This window comes from Gnatocerus cornutus, chromosome 3 (assembly GCF_029298725.1).
Source record: "Gnatocerus cornutus isolate USDA-ARS CGAHR chromosome 3, icGnaCorn1.1, whole genome shotgun sequence".
Classification (NCBI taxonomy): Eukaryota; Metazoa; Arthropoda; class Insecta; order Coleoptera; family Tenebrionidae; genus Gnatocerus; species Gnatocerus cornutus.
The window spans coordinates 18,660,930-18,681,391 of NC_142235.1; the positions used below are offsets into that span (position 1 = coordinate 18,660,930).

The following is a 20,462-nucleotide window of genomic DNA, read 5'->3' on the forward strand; positions in this document are numbered from 1 at the left end:
CCCAAAGCACCCCCTCGTGCCGTCACCGCTCTTCGACTTTTTCGGGCTCACGCTTGCGCGCCATTTTTTTCCACCCCCCGTCCAAAAAAAAACTAACACACGACGAAGAGGGCGATTTTTTCACCCCGCGTGGCGGCGGCCGCCGTCCCTCGACCCCGCCGCCGATTCCAGAACGTTTCGTGTGGTATCGACGCGACCTGCACCTGGGCCGCAGTCCGGACCTGGATCAAAGGAAAATTCGCGAAAAGATTGTAATTATCGAATTGTCGACACGTGGTGGGACAATAAAAGAAGAGAAAAGTTCAGAGCGACTATTTATCGTCGAGTTAAAGGGAAACTGCTACACTGGAGGAGTTGTAGCGTTTTCGTACTCATTAGCAAATTTGCATATTGATTAGAAGTGAAGGAAATAGGAGGATACGGTTTCAAAGGAGCTCTAAATACTACCTGCATACTTAATTCCAAGAAGACTCAATGATAATTCCTCTTCCATTGAGGGATTAGATCCTTACATTCCTCAGACTTATACTCTATTTGTTTACAATTTTAGAGACAAAGAAACGAGGAACACTAATCGGCTAATTAATAGCACGAGATCGAAGGAAATGGAACAGAGAGGAGTCAGAGGATTTTAGATTTCGTATGTCTTCCAAACTAATAAAAGAACCAAAGCAGGGAAACGGGAACTGCATACTATATTTAGAGCAGAAAGCCTTCAAAAGTCAGATGCACAGGAAATGTAATATCAAAGAAGAGAGAGCTTTTAGAGGCTATAATTTTTTATTTAAAAAGAGTTTTTATGCATTTTTTCGCGGAAAATTATTCAGGAAAAATTCAAGTCGGGAAAACTGGCTGAGGGGGGGTGGAGATAGAAGGACGAGTCACGTAATGTAAAACTAGAGATTTTAATAAATTAAGGTTTAAAATTTTGGTTCGTCTTCAAAATAAAAATTTCTAAAATTTTTGTTTTTTGATCGATGCTTGAGTACTTGAGCACAGTTGATTAATGAGTTGAGAATAGTAACTTCTAAAACTAAAAGTACGAATTTTGCAGACATTTAAAATGTTGATTTTTTACTCGCTCTTAAAATAAAAAATTCTAAAATTGCTGTTTCCGCTCAAAAATTTTGTGCTTTGGCATAGTCAAAAACACGTTGAGAATTTCACAATTTTAGAGCTAAAAGTACAAAAATTACAGATTTTAATCAAAAATATCGCAACTTTTTGACTCACAAAATAAAAAATTCTAAAATGTGACTTCTTTGCTCAAAAATTATGTACTTTAGCACAGTTAAAAAACAAGTTTAGAGTAGTAACTCCTTCAAATTTCACAATTTAAGAGCTTAAAATACAAAACTTACAGATTTAAATAAAACATTTTGTTGATTTTTGACTCGCTCTCAAAATAAGAAATCTAAAAAATGTTGTATTTTTACACAGTTGAAAAACAAGTTATAAGTAGTAACTCCTTCAAATTTCACAGCTCTAATGCTAAAAGTACAAAAATTACAAATTTAAATAAAAAATATTGCAAATTTTGAACTCACCCTCAAAACTGAAATTAATCTTCTTTACTCAAAAATTCTGTACTTTAGCAAAGTTGAAAAACAAGTTAAAAAATTAACTCCTAAATTAAACTAATTAATTAAATTTTATAGTTCTAAGGCAAAAAGTACAAAAATTATAAAATTTAATAAAAAAAGTGGCTAATTTTTGACTCGCCCCAAAATAAAAAATTTCTAAAATTTGTCTTTTTTGCTGAAAAATTCTATTCTTTGGCACAGTTGAAAAACAAGTTATGAATAGTAACTCCTTCAAATTTGACAGTTTTAAGTCTAAAAATACGAATTTTACAAATTTTAATAAAAATTTTATCGGTTTTGGGCTCGCTCTTAAAATTAAAAATTTCAAAATTGCTGTTTTTCGCTAAAAAATTTTGCACTTTGGCACAGTTGAAAAATAAGCCTTGAGTACCTAGTATACTTCTCAAAATTTTATAGTTCCAGGACTAAAAGTACGAAAATTAAAAATTTTAATAAAAAAATTTCCAAATTTTTTCACTTGCGCTCAAAATAAAAAATTCAAAAATTTGTATTTTTTGCTCAAAAATTCTGAACAATTTAAAAGTAAGTTTCGAATAGTAACTCCTCTATATTTCATAGTTCTAGGACTAAAAGTACGAAAATTACAAATAATGATAAAAAAATTGAGAATTTATGACTCGCCCTTAAAATGAAAAATTTCAAAATTCGTTTTCTTTGCTCAAAAATTCTGTACTTTGGCGTAGTTGAAAAACAAGTTAAGAAGTGAGTCCTCCAAATTTTGAAGTTCTAAAGGCAAAATTACAAAAATTACAGATTTTAATAAAAAATATTAGCTCGTCCACAAAACAAAATTTCCAAAATTGAAAATAAAAATTGGTAATTGTTAAAAAATTCTGGAAACAAAACCAACGAATTCTTAACAACTCTACAGAGTTCTAGAAAAGTGTTTAAAATACTCCGAAAAATTCTAAAGTCAACTAAACGAGAAAAGCGGCATAAAAACTATAAAAAAATGCTGATAAAACTACAATATTTACATTTTCCGCAGTGATTTCTGCTTTTATCACATCTGAATCCACATTACATCACCGAACGAATTAAACCAAGTCTTACGCAACATTACCAATTTTCGAAATAAAATCTCATAAAAACCCTTTTTACAATTTTTACATGATTTATCCGTTTTGAGCGTACGTGATATGTAAATTTCCAAATTAATTAATAAATATCGACAGATTTCAGTTTAAAAATTAAATAAAAAGAAATTAATGCGCAAAAATGGTACGGACTCAATTACGCTTGTCAGTTTTCGCAACCGAGCTGTAATTCTGTTATTGCGCTCGCTTCGCCCGCTCACGGAGGCCAAAACCGCCCTCTTCCTCTAAAAATTTATTGTAAATAATAAAACTCATATGGGAATTAGAATGAAAAATGTATTAGCCGATTATTTATTCATAAACCTGACGAAAAATTCCATTAGATCGTAATAAAGCAGGCAATAGTGTATTAAGTATATCATATGTCAGTCCAATCGTTATCATTTTTAGATTCCTACCCTGTCTTCCCATGTAATCTCTGTCATTATCAACAGACATAAAATTACCGCATGGATTCTTTTTTAACCGACGACTCTAATTCCAGTTATTGCCATCGATTCCCATCCACGCTATTTTAAAACGCGGACTTATTACACATGAGAAATGCAACAATCTCGACTAATTTATGGCTTTACAACAATCAAACTAATGCAAATATTTACATTGGAAATCTATCATGGCCGTCATAAATTAACTTAGTTTTGATTAGACTTTATTCTGGTTGTGTGGGCAAACAGTTATGTAGTCAATAAAGGCGAGCAAAGCGGGCGTAAGTTGCTGGTAATTCCGTCTTGGAACTGAATGAATTTATAATTAATTGCGGCCAATTTGTTAGTTTAAATTAGCGCGGATAAATCAGAGGCTTTGGAATTCGACGGGTGTTGGTAGACCTGCCTTTTCAATCACGGAACTATTAAAGTTGAGGAGCTTAGAAAAGTAGCAATCTCTCAAAATTTCATGCCTGCAGCATCAAAATTATAAAAATGCCAGATTTTAGAATAAAAATTTTGAACATTTTTATATCTTCTTAAGAAAAAAAAAATTCTAAAATTTATATTTTTTGTTTGATAATTTTATAATTTAGCACAGTTTTTTAATAAAACAAAAGTAGCAATCTCTTAAAATATAATGCCTGTAGCTTCAAAATTATAAAAATAACAGGCTTTGGAATAAAAAGTTGAACCATTTTTATATCCTCTCAAGAAAAAAAATTCTAAACTTTGTATTTTTTGTTCGATCATTTTGTAAATTCGCACAGTTTATTAGTAAGGCAAAAGTAGCAATCTCCCAAATTTTCATGCCTGTAGTTTCAACGTTATAAAAATAAGAGGCTTTAGAATGAAAATTTTAAACATTTTTATATCATCTTAAGAAAAAAAATTCTAAAAATTATATTTTTTGTTCGATAATTTTGTAAATTCGCACAGCTTATTAGTAAAGCAAAAGTAGCAATCTCTCAAATTTTCATGCCTGTAGCTTCAAAGTTATAAAAATAAGAGGCTTTAGAATGAAAACTTCAAACATTTTTATATCCTCTTAAGAAAAAAAATTCTAAAAATTATATTTTTTGTTCGATAATTTTGTAATTTAGCACAGTTCTTTGGTTAGACAAAAGTAGCAATCCTTCAAAATTTAATGCTTGTAGCATCAATGTTATAAAAATAAGAGGCTTTAGAATAAAAATTTTAAACATTTTTATATCATCTTAAGAAAAAAAATTCTAAAAATTATATTTTTTGTTCGATAATTTTGTAATTTAGCACAGTTCTTTGGTTAGACAAAAGTAGCAATCCTTCAAAATTTAATCCTTGTAGCATCAATGTTATAAAAATAAGAGGCTTTAGAATAAAAATTTTAAACATTTTTATATCATCTTAAGAAAAAAAATTGTAAAAATTATATTTTTTGCTCGATAATTTTGAAATTTAGCACAGTTCTTTGGTTAGACAAAAGTAGCAATCCTTCAAAATTTAATGCTTGTAGCATCAATGTTATAAAAATAAGAGGCTTTAGAATAAAAATTTTGAAGATTTTTACAATCTCTGAAGAAAAAAAACTTCTAAAATTTGTATTTTTTGTTTGATAATTTTGTAAATTCGCACAGTTTATTAGTAAGGCAAAAGTAGCAATTTCTCAAATTTTCATGCCTGTAGCTTCAAAGTTATAAAAATAAGAGGCTTTAGAATGAAAATTTTAAACATTTTTATATCATCTTAAGAAAAAAAATTCTAAAAATTATATTTTTTGTTCGATAATTTTGTAAATTCGCACAGCTTATTAGTAAAGCAAAAGTAGCAATCTCCCAAATTTTCATGCCTGTAGCATCAATGTTATAAAAATAAGAGGCTTTAGAATGAAAACTTCAAACATTTTTATATCATCTTAAGAAAAAAAATTGTAAAAATTATATTTTTTGCTCGATAATGTTGTAATTTAGCACAGTTCTTTGGTTAGACAAAAGTAGCAATCCTTCAAAAATTTAATGCTTGTAGCATCAATGTTATAAAAATAAGAGGCTTTAGAATAAAAATTTTGAAGATTTTTACAATCTCTGAAGAAAAAAAACTTCTAAAATTTGTATTTTTTGTTTGATAATTTTGTAAATTCGCACAGTTTATTAGTAAGGCAAAAGTAGCAATTTCTCAAATTTTCATGCCTGTAGCTTCAAAGTTATAAAAATAAGAGGCTTTAGAATAAAAATTTTGAAGATTTTTACAATCTCTGAAGAAAAAAAATTCTAAAAATTATATTTTTTGTTCGATAATTTTGTAAATTCGCACAGCTTATTAGTAAAGCAAAAGTAGCAATCTCCCAAATTTTCATGCCTGTAGCTTCAAAGTTATAAAAATAAGAGGCTTTAGAATGAAAACTTCAAACATTTTTATATCCTCTTAATAAAAAAAATTTCTAAAAATTATATTTTTTGTTCGATAATTTTGTAATTTAGCACAGTTCTTTGGTTAGACAAAAGTAGCAATCCTTCAAAATTTAATGCTTGTAGCATCAATGTTATAAAAATAAGAGGCTTTAGAATAAAAATTTTGAACAAACAGTTATGAAGTTAATAAAGGCGAGCAAAGCGAGCGTAAGTTGCTGTCCGCCTTCCTTGAAACCGAATGAATTTATAATGAATTGTGGCCAATTTGTTAGTTTAATTTAGCGCGGATAAATCAGAGGCTTTGGAATTCGACGTGTGTTGGCAGCCCTGCCTTTTCAATCACGGAACTATTAAAGTTGAGGAGCTATGAAAATTTACAGTTGGCGGCTCGGAATTAAAATAAATTACGGAATAATTAAATTATTATTGAAATTTCATGGCAGATAAACTTTATGATTATTAGTATTAGAAATTTGCAATTCTATTGGCAATAAACACCGCTCGAACATTCTTAGTCTTAATTCAATTGTTTTTCAATATCCGCCATGTTGGAGCCGCCATTTTTTCAAATCAAACGCAGTGTTGACAACATTAACGAATCCATAAAAATTCAGAGCTCCATAAAAGATTTACAAACAAATAGAGGCGGCGTAAAACAGAACAGAAGGAAGAAAATAACGAAACGATATTGTAATCATAAAGTAATATTTCATAAAGTGACAGTCGTAAAACGATCAATTAGATGTGCGCTTGTCATCACTTGTATAAATTTTTAATTGCCTCCCCTTTTTCTGTTTTTTTCTCAGTATCAAAGCCCTCTTTGCTCTTCGATTCCGATGTCTCGATTTCTTATTTTTGTGGTAATTATGGTACACCTGGTGCGCAGTCCGACCCTGCGTAACTCAACACCCTCTAGCTCATTAAAAATCCGAAATTAGACGGTTTTTTAAGGAGTTTTTTCCTTCCCATATCTCCGTCGTTTAACATTCGAACACATATGGCCACAGTAAGTGTCGTAAAATAACAGTGGACCAGTGGAAGTCTCGTTGCGCCTATGGGACACCCCACACAAGTAGGCCTTGCATCATTGTTATAAAAACAATGGTGAATTCACAACTCGCGTATTTACCCCTCTCTGGATTAATAATGGCGACCGGAGGGGAGGCACCGCCAATTTCACCATGAAGATATCCATGGCCAGCTAGACGATGCCACATGTGGACGTTTTCGTGGAATCAAGAAAGCTGCGGTGCGAACAGACGCGCATCGCGTTTAAGGGATTCGAATCTGTTTTAAGTTTCGTCAAGAACCATTTGATGACCTCTGGATTAAAACCATCCAGTTGGCTGGATTTGTGACAAAAGCCGAATACAGGGACGTATTGACATTTCTAATTTATTCTCAGCGATAAATCATTTATAACTCAATGAACTTTTTTTTTCGGCGCTTTTGTATGAATTCGGACCAGTCATCGCCTACCTAGATCTTACACTTCGGTTAGGATGGAGAAAACGACGATTTGTTTTTGTTTGTTTAATAAATAAAAAGTGGGCCTAGTTTCTACACGCGAAAAAAATATTATTGGAGTAATTTAACGGACCGTACTGGTTTTATTTCATCGGGACTACCTGAAGTTTGATAAAAATCAAATCGAGTGTGGATGAGCGAGTTCGGTTTAACTTGAAATGAAATTTTGGTTTCATTAGCGGTACCGGGAATACTCATTGTCAAGTAGGCTGGAATTGACGAGATAACTTGATTTGAGTTTCTCAGAATCGCGATTTTTGATAAAAGTATCTTGGAGCTATTGTTGGTGATAAGGTTGGACGATGGAAATGTTTATGGAAACAATATTTGTTGAGAGAGTAAATATTGCACAATAAATATTTGAAGAAGATCAGAAGATGGTTGAATAGTAATAATAATGTAAAGTCGGTTGGGTCAATATTGCACAAAAAGTTGCAATGAGCTTTGAGTTTAGGAATATTTCTAAAGTTAGTTTTTTTGCTCCATAATTTTGTAGTAAGGCAGAGTTCATTGGAAAGGCAAGAATTGCAATCTCCCAAAATTTCATAACTGTAGCTTCAAAATTGTAAAAATGACAGGCTTTAGATTGAAAATTTTGAACATTTTTATATCCATTTAAGAATAAAAAACTCTTAAAATTCTATTTTTTGTTCCACAATTTTGTAATTTAGCACAGTTCATTGGCAAGGCAAAAATAGCAATCCCTCAAAATTTTAGGCCTGTAGCTTCAAAATTATCAAAATTGCAGGCTTTAGAATACAAATTTTGAAATTTTTTTTATCCTCTTCAGAAAAAAAATCTAAAATTTCTATTTCTTGTTCGATAATTTTGTAATTTAGCACAGTTCATTGGTGAAACAAAAGTAGCAATCTCCCAAAATTTTATGTTTGTGGCATCAAAATTATAAAAATGACCAGCTTAAGAATGAAAATTTTCAAAATTGTTATATCCTCTTAATAAAAAAAATTCTAAAATTTGCATTTTTTGTTCAATAATTGTGTAATTTAGCACAGTTCATTAGTAAGGCAAATGTAGCAATTTCCTAAAATTTCATGCCTGTGTCATCAAAATTATAAAAATGACAGGCCTTAGAATAAATATTTTGAACATTTTACTATCCACTTAAAAAAAAATTTTTCTAAAATTTGTCTTTTTTGCTCCATAATTCTGTAATTAAACAGTTTATTGGAAAGACAGAAAAGTAATCTCCCAAAATTTCAAGGTCGTGGCTTTCAAATTATAAAAATGACAAGCCTTTGAAAAAAATTTTGCAAATTTTAATATCTTAAAAAAAATAATTAAAATTTGTATTTTTTGTTTCATAATTTTGTAACTTAGTTCAGTTCACTGACAGGGCAAGATAAACAAATTCCCAAAATTTCATTGCAGTAACTTCAAAATTATAAAAATGAGGGGGCTCTAAAGACAAATTTTGAAAATTTTAATACCCGATTAAGAAAAAAAATCCAAAATTTGTCTTTTTTGCTCCATAATTTTGTAATTTGGCACAGTTCATTGAAAGAGCACGAAAAGTAATCATCTAAAATTTTTTGTCTATAACTTCAAAATTATAAAAACCTTGAAAAATAAAAATTTTGAACATTTTCGGATCTTAAAAAAAAATTATAAAACTCGTCTTTTTTGCTCCATAATTTTGTAATTTAGCATAGTTCATTGATAGAGCAAGAATATCAATCTCCCGAAATTTCACATATGTAGCTTCAAAATTCTAAAAATGACAAACCTTGGAATAAATATTTTGAACATTTTTAGAGAAAAAAAAAAGTCAAAAATTTGTACTTTTTGCTCAATAATTTTGTAATTTGTCAGAGTTCATTGACAGGCCAAGAAAAGCAATCAGCTAAGGTTTCATGTCTGTAGCTTTAAAATTAGAAAAATGACAGACCATTTAATTTAAAAAAAATCCAAATTTTTGTACCCACTTAAGAAAAAAAATTCTAACATAACTTTTTGTTCTGCTAGATTTTTGATTTCCTCAAATCGTTCTAATTGCGCCTTTATTAAGCACCAGGCACCCCAACTCATTAGAAATTCCCCAGCCTGATTTCATCCCAGTCGAATATAATAATTTCTATAAATTCCAAGCGCTCCGCGAATGGCAAATCCGCGTTTTGAAGTGCCTCATAATAGCAATAAAAGTGGTAAACACAATCCCTCTATCTCCATCCTCAATAGCCACCCCTTGCATAAATAAATAAAATTAAAACCTGCTCTTACACCGTGAGATAATAAAAACGTGGATCCAGAGATAATAGAAAAAACTATAAGAGAAGACCCCCGAGCAAAAAACTATACGTCTCATCTGCATATACCTGAGGGACGATGAAAGAAATCATTTTTTACCATTCCGCAACCCCGTATGCAAATCGCTCTACGTGACAAAAATGGCTATTAACGATTAGACAAACGGAAGATAGATGATGGAACCGTACGCTGTTCATTTATCGTGAGAAACACTGGTGCTCCAGACGGTACAAAGAAAAAAATTAACACAGGGGAGGCGGTAAAAAAAAATTACGAAAGGGGTGGAAAAAAGGGTTTTGTTTAAGGAGCTTGAAAACACGTAGTATGATAATGAGGGAATGTTCCGTGTGTGACTGGCACTTTTTTTAGCTTCAACTGATTTTTTACGACCTGTTGCATGCTCATTCCGTTTAGCGGACGAGGAAGCGGCCGAAAAACGCACTTTTTCTGATTGTTGTATTTTCAAACCGGTCTGTATTATTCATACGAATTTGTATGAATGAATAATAAATCTCTTCGTTTTAGAGCTTCAAGTTGGTCAATGAATAAACAATGATTTTTATGTAATGGCATTTCAGCACATTTGTCTGAAGTGGCGTCATTTTTTATTTATATCCGATGCTATTGATTCTTGTTGGCTTTAAATTTGTTATCAGGGTAATTTATCTCGTTATTTAATTTGTAATTGTCACGTGACGGACAGGGACACATTTCATTAATTAATTAGCACTTTTTTTCTTCTACTTCTAATACGAATTTGCATTTCTCTTCTTTTATTCTGTTTTTGGAAAATAGAAGAAACCGAAACTGAATCAGGAGAATCTGAGAAATTGCATGATCATAATTTCAAAAGTCTAGAAAATTTCACTGTTCTAGTCTTAAAAAAAACAAATTTACAGATTTTAACGAAAAATATTCCAAATTTTTGAGTCGTCAAAATAAATAAAATCTTAAATTTGTCTTTTTTGCTCAAAAATTCTGTACTTTGGCACAAATCTAAAGCTAAAAATACAAAAATTAGAAATTTTAATAATAATCAAAAATGTAGCAAATTTTTTATTCTCTCAAAATAAAAATTCTAAAATTTATTTCCTTTGCTCAAAAATTCTATACTTTGGCACAGTAGAAAAACAAGTTAGGAATAGTAACTCCTTAAAATTTTATAGCTCTAGAGCTCAAAATACAAACTCACAAAATTTATAAAAAAATATTGGAAACTTTTGACTCGCCCTCAAACTAAAAAAAATTCCAAGATTTCTCTTTTTTGTTAAAAAAATTTTGTACTTTCGCACAGTTAAAAAACAAACTAAGAATATTAATTTCTCCAAATTTGATAGTTCTAAGGCTTCAAGTACGAAAATTAGAAATTTTAATAAAAAAATCAAGCAAATTTTTGACCGCTTCAAAACAAAAAATTCTAAAATTTGTCCTTTTTGTTAAAAAATTCGGAACTTTGGCACAGTTAAAAAACAAGTTGAAAATAGTAACTCCTTCAAGTTTCATAATTTTAGAGCTAAAAATACGAAAATTACAAAATTAAATTAACAATATTGGAAATTTTAACTCGCCTTCAAAATAAAAAAATCCAAAATTTGGCTTTTTTGTTAAAAAAGTCTACTTTGGCATAGTTGAAAAATAATTTAAGAATATAAACTCCCCCAAATTTCATAGTGTTAGGGTTAAAAGTACGAAAAATACGAATTTTTATTGAAAATTCTGCAAAATTTTAACTCGCCCTTAAAATGAAAAATTCTAAAATTCCACCTCCTTTGCTCAAAAATTCTATACTTTGGCACAGTTGTAAAACAAGTTAAGAATAGTAAGTCCTCCAAATTTGATAGTTCTATGAACAAAAGTACGAAAATTAGAAATTTTAATAAAAATATCAAGCAAATTTTTGACCGCCTTCAAAAAAAAAAATATAAAATTTGCCCCTTTTGTTAAAAAATTCGGAACTTTGGCACAGTTAAAAAACAAGTTTAGAATAGTAACTCCTTCACGTTTCATAGTTCTAGGGCTAAAAATACGAAAATTACAAATTTAAATTAACAATAATGGAAATTTTTGACTCGTTCTCAAAATAAAAAATTCCAAAATTTAGTTTTTTTGTTAAAGAGGTCTGTACTTTGACACAGTTGAAAAACAAGTTAAGAATATAAACTCCTCCAAATTTCATAGTTCTAGAGCTCAAAGTACGAAAAATTCGAATTTTCATTCAAAATTCTGCAAAATTTTAACTCGCCCTTAAAATGAAAAATTCTAAAATCTGCCTCCTTTGCGCAAAAATTCTATATTTTGGCATAGTTGTAAAACAAGTTGAGAATAGTAATTCCGTCAAATTTAATAGTTCTAGGAATAAAAGTACGAAAATCAGAAATTTTAATAAAAAAATAAGCAAATTTTTGGCCGCCTTCAAAATGAAAAATTCTAAAATTTGTTCCTTCTGTTAAAAAATTCTGAACTTTGGCACAACTAAAAACAAGTTTAGAATAGTATTTTCTCAAAATTTTAAAGTTCTGGGGCTAAAAATACGAAATTTACAAATTTTAATCAAAGATTCTGCAAAATTTTGACTCGCCCTTAAAAAAAAAGTTTTTCTCCTTTGCTCAAAAATTCCGTACTTTGGCACAGTAGAAAAACAAGTTAAGAATAGAAACTCCTCCAAATTTCATAGTTCGAGGGCTAAAAGTACGAAAATTAGAAATTTTAATTAAAAATGTTGCAAATTTCAAAATATGTCTCCTTTACTCAAAAATTCTGTAGCTTTGCATAGATGAAAAACAAGTTTATAATAAAAACCCTAAAAATATATTACATACAATATATTATTATAGACAAAAATTTTAATCTGGACAATTGAAAAGATCCGGAGATTCTAAGTCAATTTCTTTCACCTAAAAAAATTCAAATTACAGCCCCCCTGAACTAATTTCGTCCCTGCAACCGTCCAACCCCATTTTTTCTATTTTTTCCCGAAACGTTTTAATTAAATTTTCATTTTGTACCTGCCCCTGCAAAAAACGCCAACACCCCATGCACCCATAAAAAAAACAAAGCTACCAACGAATATGCAAAGCAGCCCCTAATTTTTTGTCGTCTCGAAAAAAAAACGAAACCCTACAATAAAGGGTTACGTACCATCACAAACATTAACGGATTTAATATTTTTTTCTTAAACCATTTATATTCTTGTCCGTTTCCTGTACGTTGGAGGGGGTTGGAACGAGGGGTCACAGTGTGGTTTGGTGCTTTTTTCACACACGTCTTTTGCATACATCGGGTGCATCACCCGTTAAAAGGCTTTAATGAATACACTCCACGTAATCCGTCCTTTATTTCATCCTTAAACCTTTGAAAGGGGTTGAAATCCGGTAATTACCATCGCATAGTCGAGGCGCTCCGCGAGTGATTTTCCTCGAATTTGGGGTGGTATTTCCTGAGGTTCCTCCCTCTCAAAAACGGGTGTTTTTTCAAGGAAAAAACTGAGAAAAACACCTCGGAAAGATGAGAATTCTCACTTGAGCACACACGAATGAGATTGATGGCATTGTCAAAAACCAAAACACGCATCCGATATGATAATAGGGAGATTATGTAGATGAGCAACCCTTTACTTGAACCCCCGCGGGGAGGGTTGAGAGCGGCGCAAAGACAAGGAAGAGAGGGTTAAATACCTCAAGGGCTAACTACTTGAGCGGCAGGTTTTTTTGCATATTACCGTCTCACCGATTTAGTGTGAAAAAAATTTCAATAAAAAAATCATCCCAAGGGACTCACCTCCTGGTTCCACGACATGTAATGGGACATCGCTGGGTCCATGTGCTCTGCCATCACGCTCATCCAGTGGACGAGCCCTTGGGCCCCCTGGCCACCCACTCCTCCCGATTGCGGCCCCGAGGGGCTCCCGCCCGATTGGGCGCCGTCCCAGCCAAATGCTTTCTGGAAAAAATACAAATCATTACCACAAAAATTCAATTGGGGTTTTTTAAAATGGATGACAGAGGGGATTTTGTTTTGTTTCCATTTGCTGTATTGTTTTATCGTTGGAATTATAACCTCGATCGCTGCGGAAGGGAAAAGTGTTTTGATTATTAAAGAAAAATGCAAGAAGAAGAAGAAGAAGAAGAAGAAGAGGGCTCACCTGGGCCAGGAACATCGAGATTTGAGTGGATAATGAGCCGCTCGACTGGTGATACGTGGAAAGTGATAAAGTGATAAAAAACGACCTCCCGACTGGTGATAAGAGCAAATTACAAAATTAATTAATTATTGTTTTTCAAGTCTAGAAGATTTTCTGCCGATTATTTATGTAGTGGGAGGAAGAAATAGCATTTTTCAGTACGAGGAGGCGCAATTCGACGTTAATTATCGATTAGCGCAACTAATTTCCAGTTTGACGTCAGAAGCGACAGGAAAATTACCAATTAGGAGGTAGCTTAAAGACTAATTTCATTGGTTGATTGTATAATTAAATTAGTCGCAGCTTACGCTTTTGTAATTAAGTTAGTTTGAACAGAAAAATAAATAGAATGGCTAAGACTAATAACTTAGACCAAATTAAGTCAAAAAGGATTTATTAATTAGACAATTAAAATTCGCTTTGAATAAAACTAAGTGGATTAGTATAAACTAAATCTGAATCAACTCCGTACTAATTAAAATTAAGCTAAATAAAACCTAAATTAAAAACTACATTTTTTTTGCTCTAGAATTTATATTAAAATTACTCTCAAAACGAAAAATTCTAAAATTTGTTTCCTTTGCTAAAAAATTATGTACTTTGGCACAATTGAAGAAAAAGTTCAGACTAGTAACTCCTCCAAATTTCATAGTTCTATGATTAAAAATACAAAAATTACAAATTTTAATAGAAAGTATTGCAAATTTTTGACTTGCCTTCAAAATAAAGATTTTCAAAATTTGTTTTCTTGGTCCAAAAATTCTGTAATTTGGCACAGTTAAAAAACAAGTAAAGAATAGTACTTCCCCTAAATTTTATATCTCTAGGGCAAAAATTATGAAAATTACAAATTTTAATTAAAAATATTGCAAATTTTGTGACTCGCTCAAAATAAAAAATTCAAAAATTTGCCCCCTTTGCTCATTTTTTTTTTACTTTGGCACAGTTAAAAACAAGTAAAGAAGAGTAGGTAACTCCTCCAAATTTCCCTTCTCTACGATTAAAATTACGAAAGTTGCAAAATTTTGAATCGCCCTCAAAATAAAATTTTTCAAAATTTGTTTTCTTGTACCAAAAATTCTGTAATTAAGCCTAGTTGAAAAACAAGTAAGGAATAGTAATTTCTCCAAATTTCATATCTCTAGGGCTAAAATTACGAAAATTACAAATTTTAATAAAAAATTTTTGACTTACTCAAAATGAAAATTTTTAAATTTTGTTTCCTTTGCTCAAAAATTCTGTACTTTGGCACAGTTGAAAAACAAGTTCAGAATACTTCCAAGAACTCTTCCAAGTTTCATAGGTTTAGGGCTAAAAATACGAAAATTACAAATTTTATTTAACATAAACTAATCAAAACTAAATTTAATTAAACTTTGTACTTATTAAAATTAATCCAAATTTAAGCCAATTAACAAACTGGCCTTTAAAATATTCGAAAAATGAAGTAAACGTTTGAAATAATTGACCTTAATTGCACCTTTTTTAATGAGGACTAAATAAAATAAATAAATTCTAAATTTTCTAAATTTAAAACAATTTCGAAATGTTAATTACGTAATTAAATTAATGCCGTCACTGAAATTAACTAAACATAGGTATAGAAATAAAATCAGAAATTTTAAACTAGCGTGAATTTATGCATCGCCCTAAATAAAATTGAATTAAATGGAATAAATTTATGCCAGACCAAATTTAAGCAAATCAGTAAATTGAAGTGAATTAAAATTAGAAATTAAGGCAGTTCTACAGTTTATAATGCTAATTGTGATGTTAATTTAAGTAAATATAATCACATTTTGTTATCGCCAGCGTCGGTTCGACTAATTTCGACTAAATTTAATTTAATTTGAATTAAATTCAATTGAACTATTGGATCGAAATTGCAATCTAATTTTGCAAAGTTTTTGATTTAGGGCAATTCCACAAAAATGCTTAGTGAACAGTCAAAAACTAAATTGGAACCAAGAAAGCTAAGCCACTTTAGCCACCTTAAGCGGTGCAATAATATAACCAAACTAAAGCAACAATTTAGAATAAAAAAATAAATAAAAGCTGTAAGTTTTTGCCTTTTGGAATTAAAGTTGAGGTCGAACTATAGTTTCAGTTCTGACGAGAAGACAGCAGCTGAAATAGCTAGCTCAAAGCGGACGAAACCGGTGAGTTTATAAACAAATAGCCTACTGGGATTTTACAAAAGCGAATAAATATCCATCTAAATTATTATTAATAATAATAACTTTGAGATGAAAATTCATATCCAAGTCATAAAATTAAGTAAAATCCAAAAACAGTTAGTTAATAGAAAAGTCACGTAATATTACGCAATAAATTAAAATGTTGGACTAATAACAGCAATAAATAAAGCCCCCCTAAAAGAAATTGAATAACGGAGAAGTATAAGTAACGAATTAAAAGAAAAGAAGAAAAATGGACGACCGGCAGCTGCTCATTACTTGAAATGCCTAACTTTAGATTTGCAATAAAACACTTACAGGTGTTTTACCATCACCACCACCATCACCAAACCTTGTTAACTAAAAACTGTACCATTTGGGAAAACTGCAAGTTTTTCTCATGGTTGCATTCCCAGCGCGATTTCCATCGGAAAGCGACACTCAACTATGGGAAACACCAAAGACTACCGTAAACGACAAATTAAGATAACAACACTATTATTATTAAGGAATTTGCATACACTGTTATCGACAATGTTGCCATGAAAAAATAAAAGTTACTAAGTAGGTTCGCGGTGGTTCTCATTGGCGGCTGAGATTATCAGAGATAAGATTAGAGCGACAGTTTCCTGGAAATTGAGATTTCGCATTGCAGCAATTCCATCTGTCACGCGTGTGACAATTTTTTTTTAATTTACTTTCGACAAATAGTCATAAAAATAGACACAAAAAGCTCGAAATAATTCACCTAAGGCTGATTTTTTGAGTGGACGTTCATTTTATTGTTCCAAACAAAATGTCAAAATTCCCTATTTATAGGTGTGCTGCTAGAAAAGTTACGCGGTGGTCAAAGAAAACAAATATTGCAAATATCTTGCCACTGGTGTCAATGGCAAAATTACTTATTATAAAAATTGTATCTTATGAAATTTGCCACAAAAAAGATTTCGTAATATTTTTCATAGGAGTTACCATTTTTGAGATATAAAAGTATTTTTCAAAATTTTAAGAATTTTATTCTTTTGTGCACCACAGTCGAAACATAGAACTTAGTGCCATTTTTAGATTGAGTAAGCATTAAGTGAACTTAACCAACCAAATTTTCCAGCAACTTACGAAATCAATCTTCTGTTTTTTTTTCATGCTACTTTTTATAGCCCAATGGAGACAAATTTTGGAATTTTTTACTTTGAAGATAAACCCAAAATTTTCAATTTTTTTTATTTAAGCTTGTAACTTTAGTAATTCTAACACCACAACGTTGAAATTTTGAGAGATTACTAATTTGGACTTGCTTATTAACTGTGCTAAATTTTAAAATTATAGCCCAAGGGACACAAATTTTTGGATTTTTTATTCTGAAAGTGAACCAAAATTTTTCAATTTTTTTTATTTAAGCTTGTAACTCTAGTAATTCTAACACCACAACGTTGGAATTTTAAGAGATTACTAATTTGGACTTGCTTATCAACTGTGCTACATTTCAAAATTATAGCCCAAGAGACACAAATTTTTGGATTTTTTATTCTGAAAGTGAACCGAAAATTTTCAATTTTTTTGTACAAAAGATTGTAACTCTAGTAATTGTAACATCACAATGTTCAAATTTTGAGACATTACTAATTTGAACTTGCTTATTAACTGTGCTAAATTTCAAAATTATAGCGCAAGAGACACAAATTTTTGAATTTTTTATTCTGAAAGTGAACCGACAATTTTATTTTTTTTTAATTTAAGCTTGTAACTCTAGTAATTCTAACACCACAACGTTCAAATTTTAAGACATTACTAATTTGGACTTGCTTATTAACTGTGCTAAATTTTAAAATTATAACCCAAAAGACACAAATTTTTGGATTTTTTATTCTGAAAGTGAACCAAAAATTTTCAATTTTTTTTATTTAAACTTGTAACTCTAGTAATTCTAACACCACAACGTTGGAATTTTAAGAGATTACTAATTTGGACTTGCTTATCAACTGTGCTACATTTCAAAATTATAGCCCAAGAGACACAAATTTTTGGATTTTTTATTCTGAAAGTGAACCGAAAATTTTCAATTTTTTTGTACAAAAGATTGTAACTCTAGTAATTGTAACATCACAATGTTCAAATTTTGAGACATTACTAATTTGAACTTGCTTATTAACTGTGCTAAATTTCAAAATTATAGCGCAAGAGACACAAATTTTTGAATTTTTTATTCTGAAAGTGAACCGACAATTTTATTTTTTTTTAATTTAAGCTTGTAACTCTAGTAATTCTAACACCACAACGTTCAAATTTTAAGACATTACTAATTTGGACTTGCTTATTAACTGTGCTAAATTTTAAAATTATAACCCAAAAGACACAAATTTTTGGATTTTTTATTCTGAAAGTGAACCAAAAATTTTCAATTTTTTTTATTTAAACTTGTAACTCTAGTAATTCTAACACCACAACGTTGGAATTTTAAGAGATTACTAATTTGAACTTGCTTATCAACTGTGCTACATTTCAAAATTATAGCCCAAGAGACACAAATTTTTCGATTTTTTATTCTGAAAGTGAACCGAAAATTTACAATTTTTTTGTACAAAAGATTGTAATTCTAGTAATTTTAGTACTAAAACAGGAAACTATTATCAAGTTCTTGCAAAAAATATACACACGATATTCAATCTGAAGAAGATTAATTTCAAACGATGTTAGTGGATTAGAATTTTTCGATGTTTTCTGTTCTTTGTAATTCTTTGACTTTCCCAAAAATTAAAAGTTTTAAAATTTTTCTTCTTTGCTCGAAAATTCTGTACTTTGGCACGGTTGAAAAACAAGTAAAAAAAAGTAACTCTTCCAAATTTTATAACTCTAGCGCTATAATTACGAAAATTAAAAATTTTAATTAAAAATTTAGCAAATTTTTTTACTATCTCAAAATATTTTTTTTTAAATTTGTCTCCGTTGCTCAAAAATTCTGTACTTTGGCACAGTTAAAAAACAAGTTGGAAGTAGTAATTTCTCCAAATTTCATTGTTCGAGGGCTTCTTAAAATACGAAAATTACAAACCCAATATATATATATTTTAAAATGGTAGTTAGAACTATATTTTTATTTAAAAAATCCGCCTTAGACTATTAAGTGAAACATTTAATTAAAATAAATCACCGAAGAAGGTGGTTATTTACCTAAAGTTTCAAGTAGCAAACATTCATGATTTCGGTAAATCTAAGATTTAAATATTCGAATTTTACCAAAATTAAGGTTCTGCAAGATGTTTAGTTTTGAATGTGTAACTGTTGATGCGTGGTACCTGTTCAAAGTCCCGATCCTTATGAAACTGAAGCATATTCTTGTACACATTGGCCTTGTCGTCGTTGCTGCTGGACAGCACCGCTTTAGCCAGCAAAGTTTTATAAAACTGCGTCGGCAGCAACAACTGATTGTTATTATAACTGTCCAACTTGTTAACAAAATCGTTGTACTTCAAGCTCGGCTTATACAAGCCTGCAGTACTGACGATGGTTTCGTTATTGTTCGAAACCGTCGCGCACGAATCACTCGAATCCGAACTATCCATCGCCGTATTGTCTCTGATCGCCGTCATCTTAGAAAAATACTAGAAAAAGATTTATAGGAACTTGAAATTCTTCGAGGAACTTTTCGGTGTATTTTTTTCTTAAAGCATTGTTATTGTTCGTGCGGCGTTTGCGTCTTCCTCCTCGTCCACGCACTCGTGGCACGTGTTTCGCGCCGGCGGCATTCCATGGTGGCGGCGGCGGCGGCAATTAAAACCGTGGTGTTAATGAGTGGTGGGGGGCTATTTGATGTAGTAACGACCCCCACTCTCGCCACCTCCCCTCGCGCGTTTAATTCGTACGACACACGTGTATTTAGTGGTTTTCGGGATTAATTAGACCGGGGGGCGCCCAGGCCGGCCCTGCTTTCGAGTCGCATCCGCGAGACGGCGATGCACTTGTTAGTTCAGGAGTTTTCCGTCGACTGAAGTGCGGCGCCCGCCGAGAACTGGGTTACAGAAATAAGAAAGAAAAAGAAGTGCAGCGCCGAAGAAAAAATTGTAAAAAAATTGTATGTACATACACGCGGAAGTAAGTATCGAGTGTATATAGAGTTTTAATATTGATTGGTTATATTCTCGGGGTTATATTGTGTGGAGGAGTGCATAAGGAAGAAGTGGCGGCGATGCATCGGCCTCGGGGGCGGGGAAAACGATGGGGAAAAAAACGAATGGCCGCTGCACGGCGCCGACACGTGTATGCCAATTAACCGGCTAAGATCGGTTAATTTCAACGAGGACGGGGGGAGGGGGCGGCGGCGACGCCGCCGCCGGCAGACGCCTTAGGGGCAGGGGGCGGGATGCATAAAGTGCACCGAGCCGCCACAGCGCAAGACACGAAAAAAGCACAAAAACTTTATTTCAAGGAAAACACATAAAAATATATAACATCCGATGCGCTTTATTTGGCCATTTTTCCCAGGGCGAAGCGGAGCGGCGGAATTATGTTAAATATTCGGAATTTGCCGTGTTTGTACCCTCGGAAAAAAAGCGCGTTAATTTGACGATCAACCAACTGGATTAAGCAAACATTGCATACTCTTTGAAGAATCGTAAAAAGTGCATTTCGCGTCCATTTTTTCCGATTGAAATTTCCATCGCCCCGCCCCGAGGGACTCCGGGCTAATCGACCCCTTCCGGAAATTGATGCCGTGATAAGTTCAAAGATCGTCCGGTTTTTCCGGGCAAAAACTCCGGGCGAAACAATTCGCGTAAAAATTTGATCAACGTGCGACGC

The 20,462-nt window shown here is 31.6% G+C and overlaps 1 protein-coding gene across 1 annotated transcript in view; it reads right to left on the reverse strand.

The window, feature by feature from the left end:
- The window catches only part of LOC148177775 (uncharacterized), a 38,839-nt gene extending 19,199 nt beyond the window's left edge, over window positions 1–19,640 (reverse strand). The window contains exons 1-2 of the mRNA XM_088033401.1: window positions 18,962–19,640; window positions 13,089–13,250 (exon numbers count right to left, since the gene is read on the reverse strand). Coding sequence (XP_087889527.1) covers window positions 13,089–13,250; window positions 18,962–19,255 — 456 coding nt within the window. The 5' untranslated portion in view covers window positions 19,256–19,640. The remainder of the gene's footprint in view (window positions 1–13,088; window positions 13,251–18,961) is intronic.
- Between the last annotated feature and the right edge of the window lie 822 nt (window positions 19,641–20,462).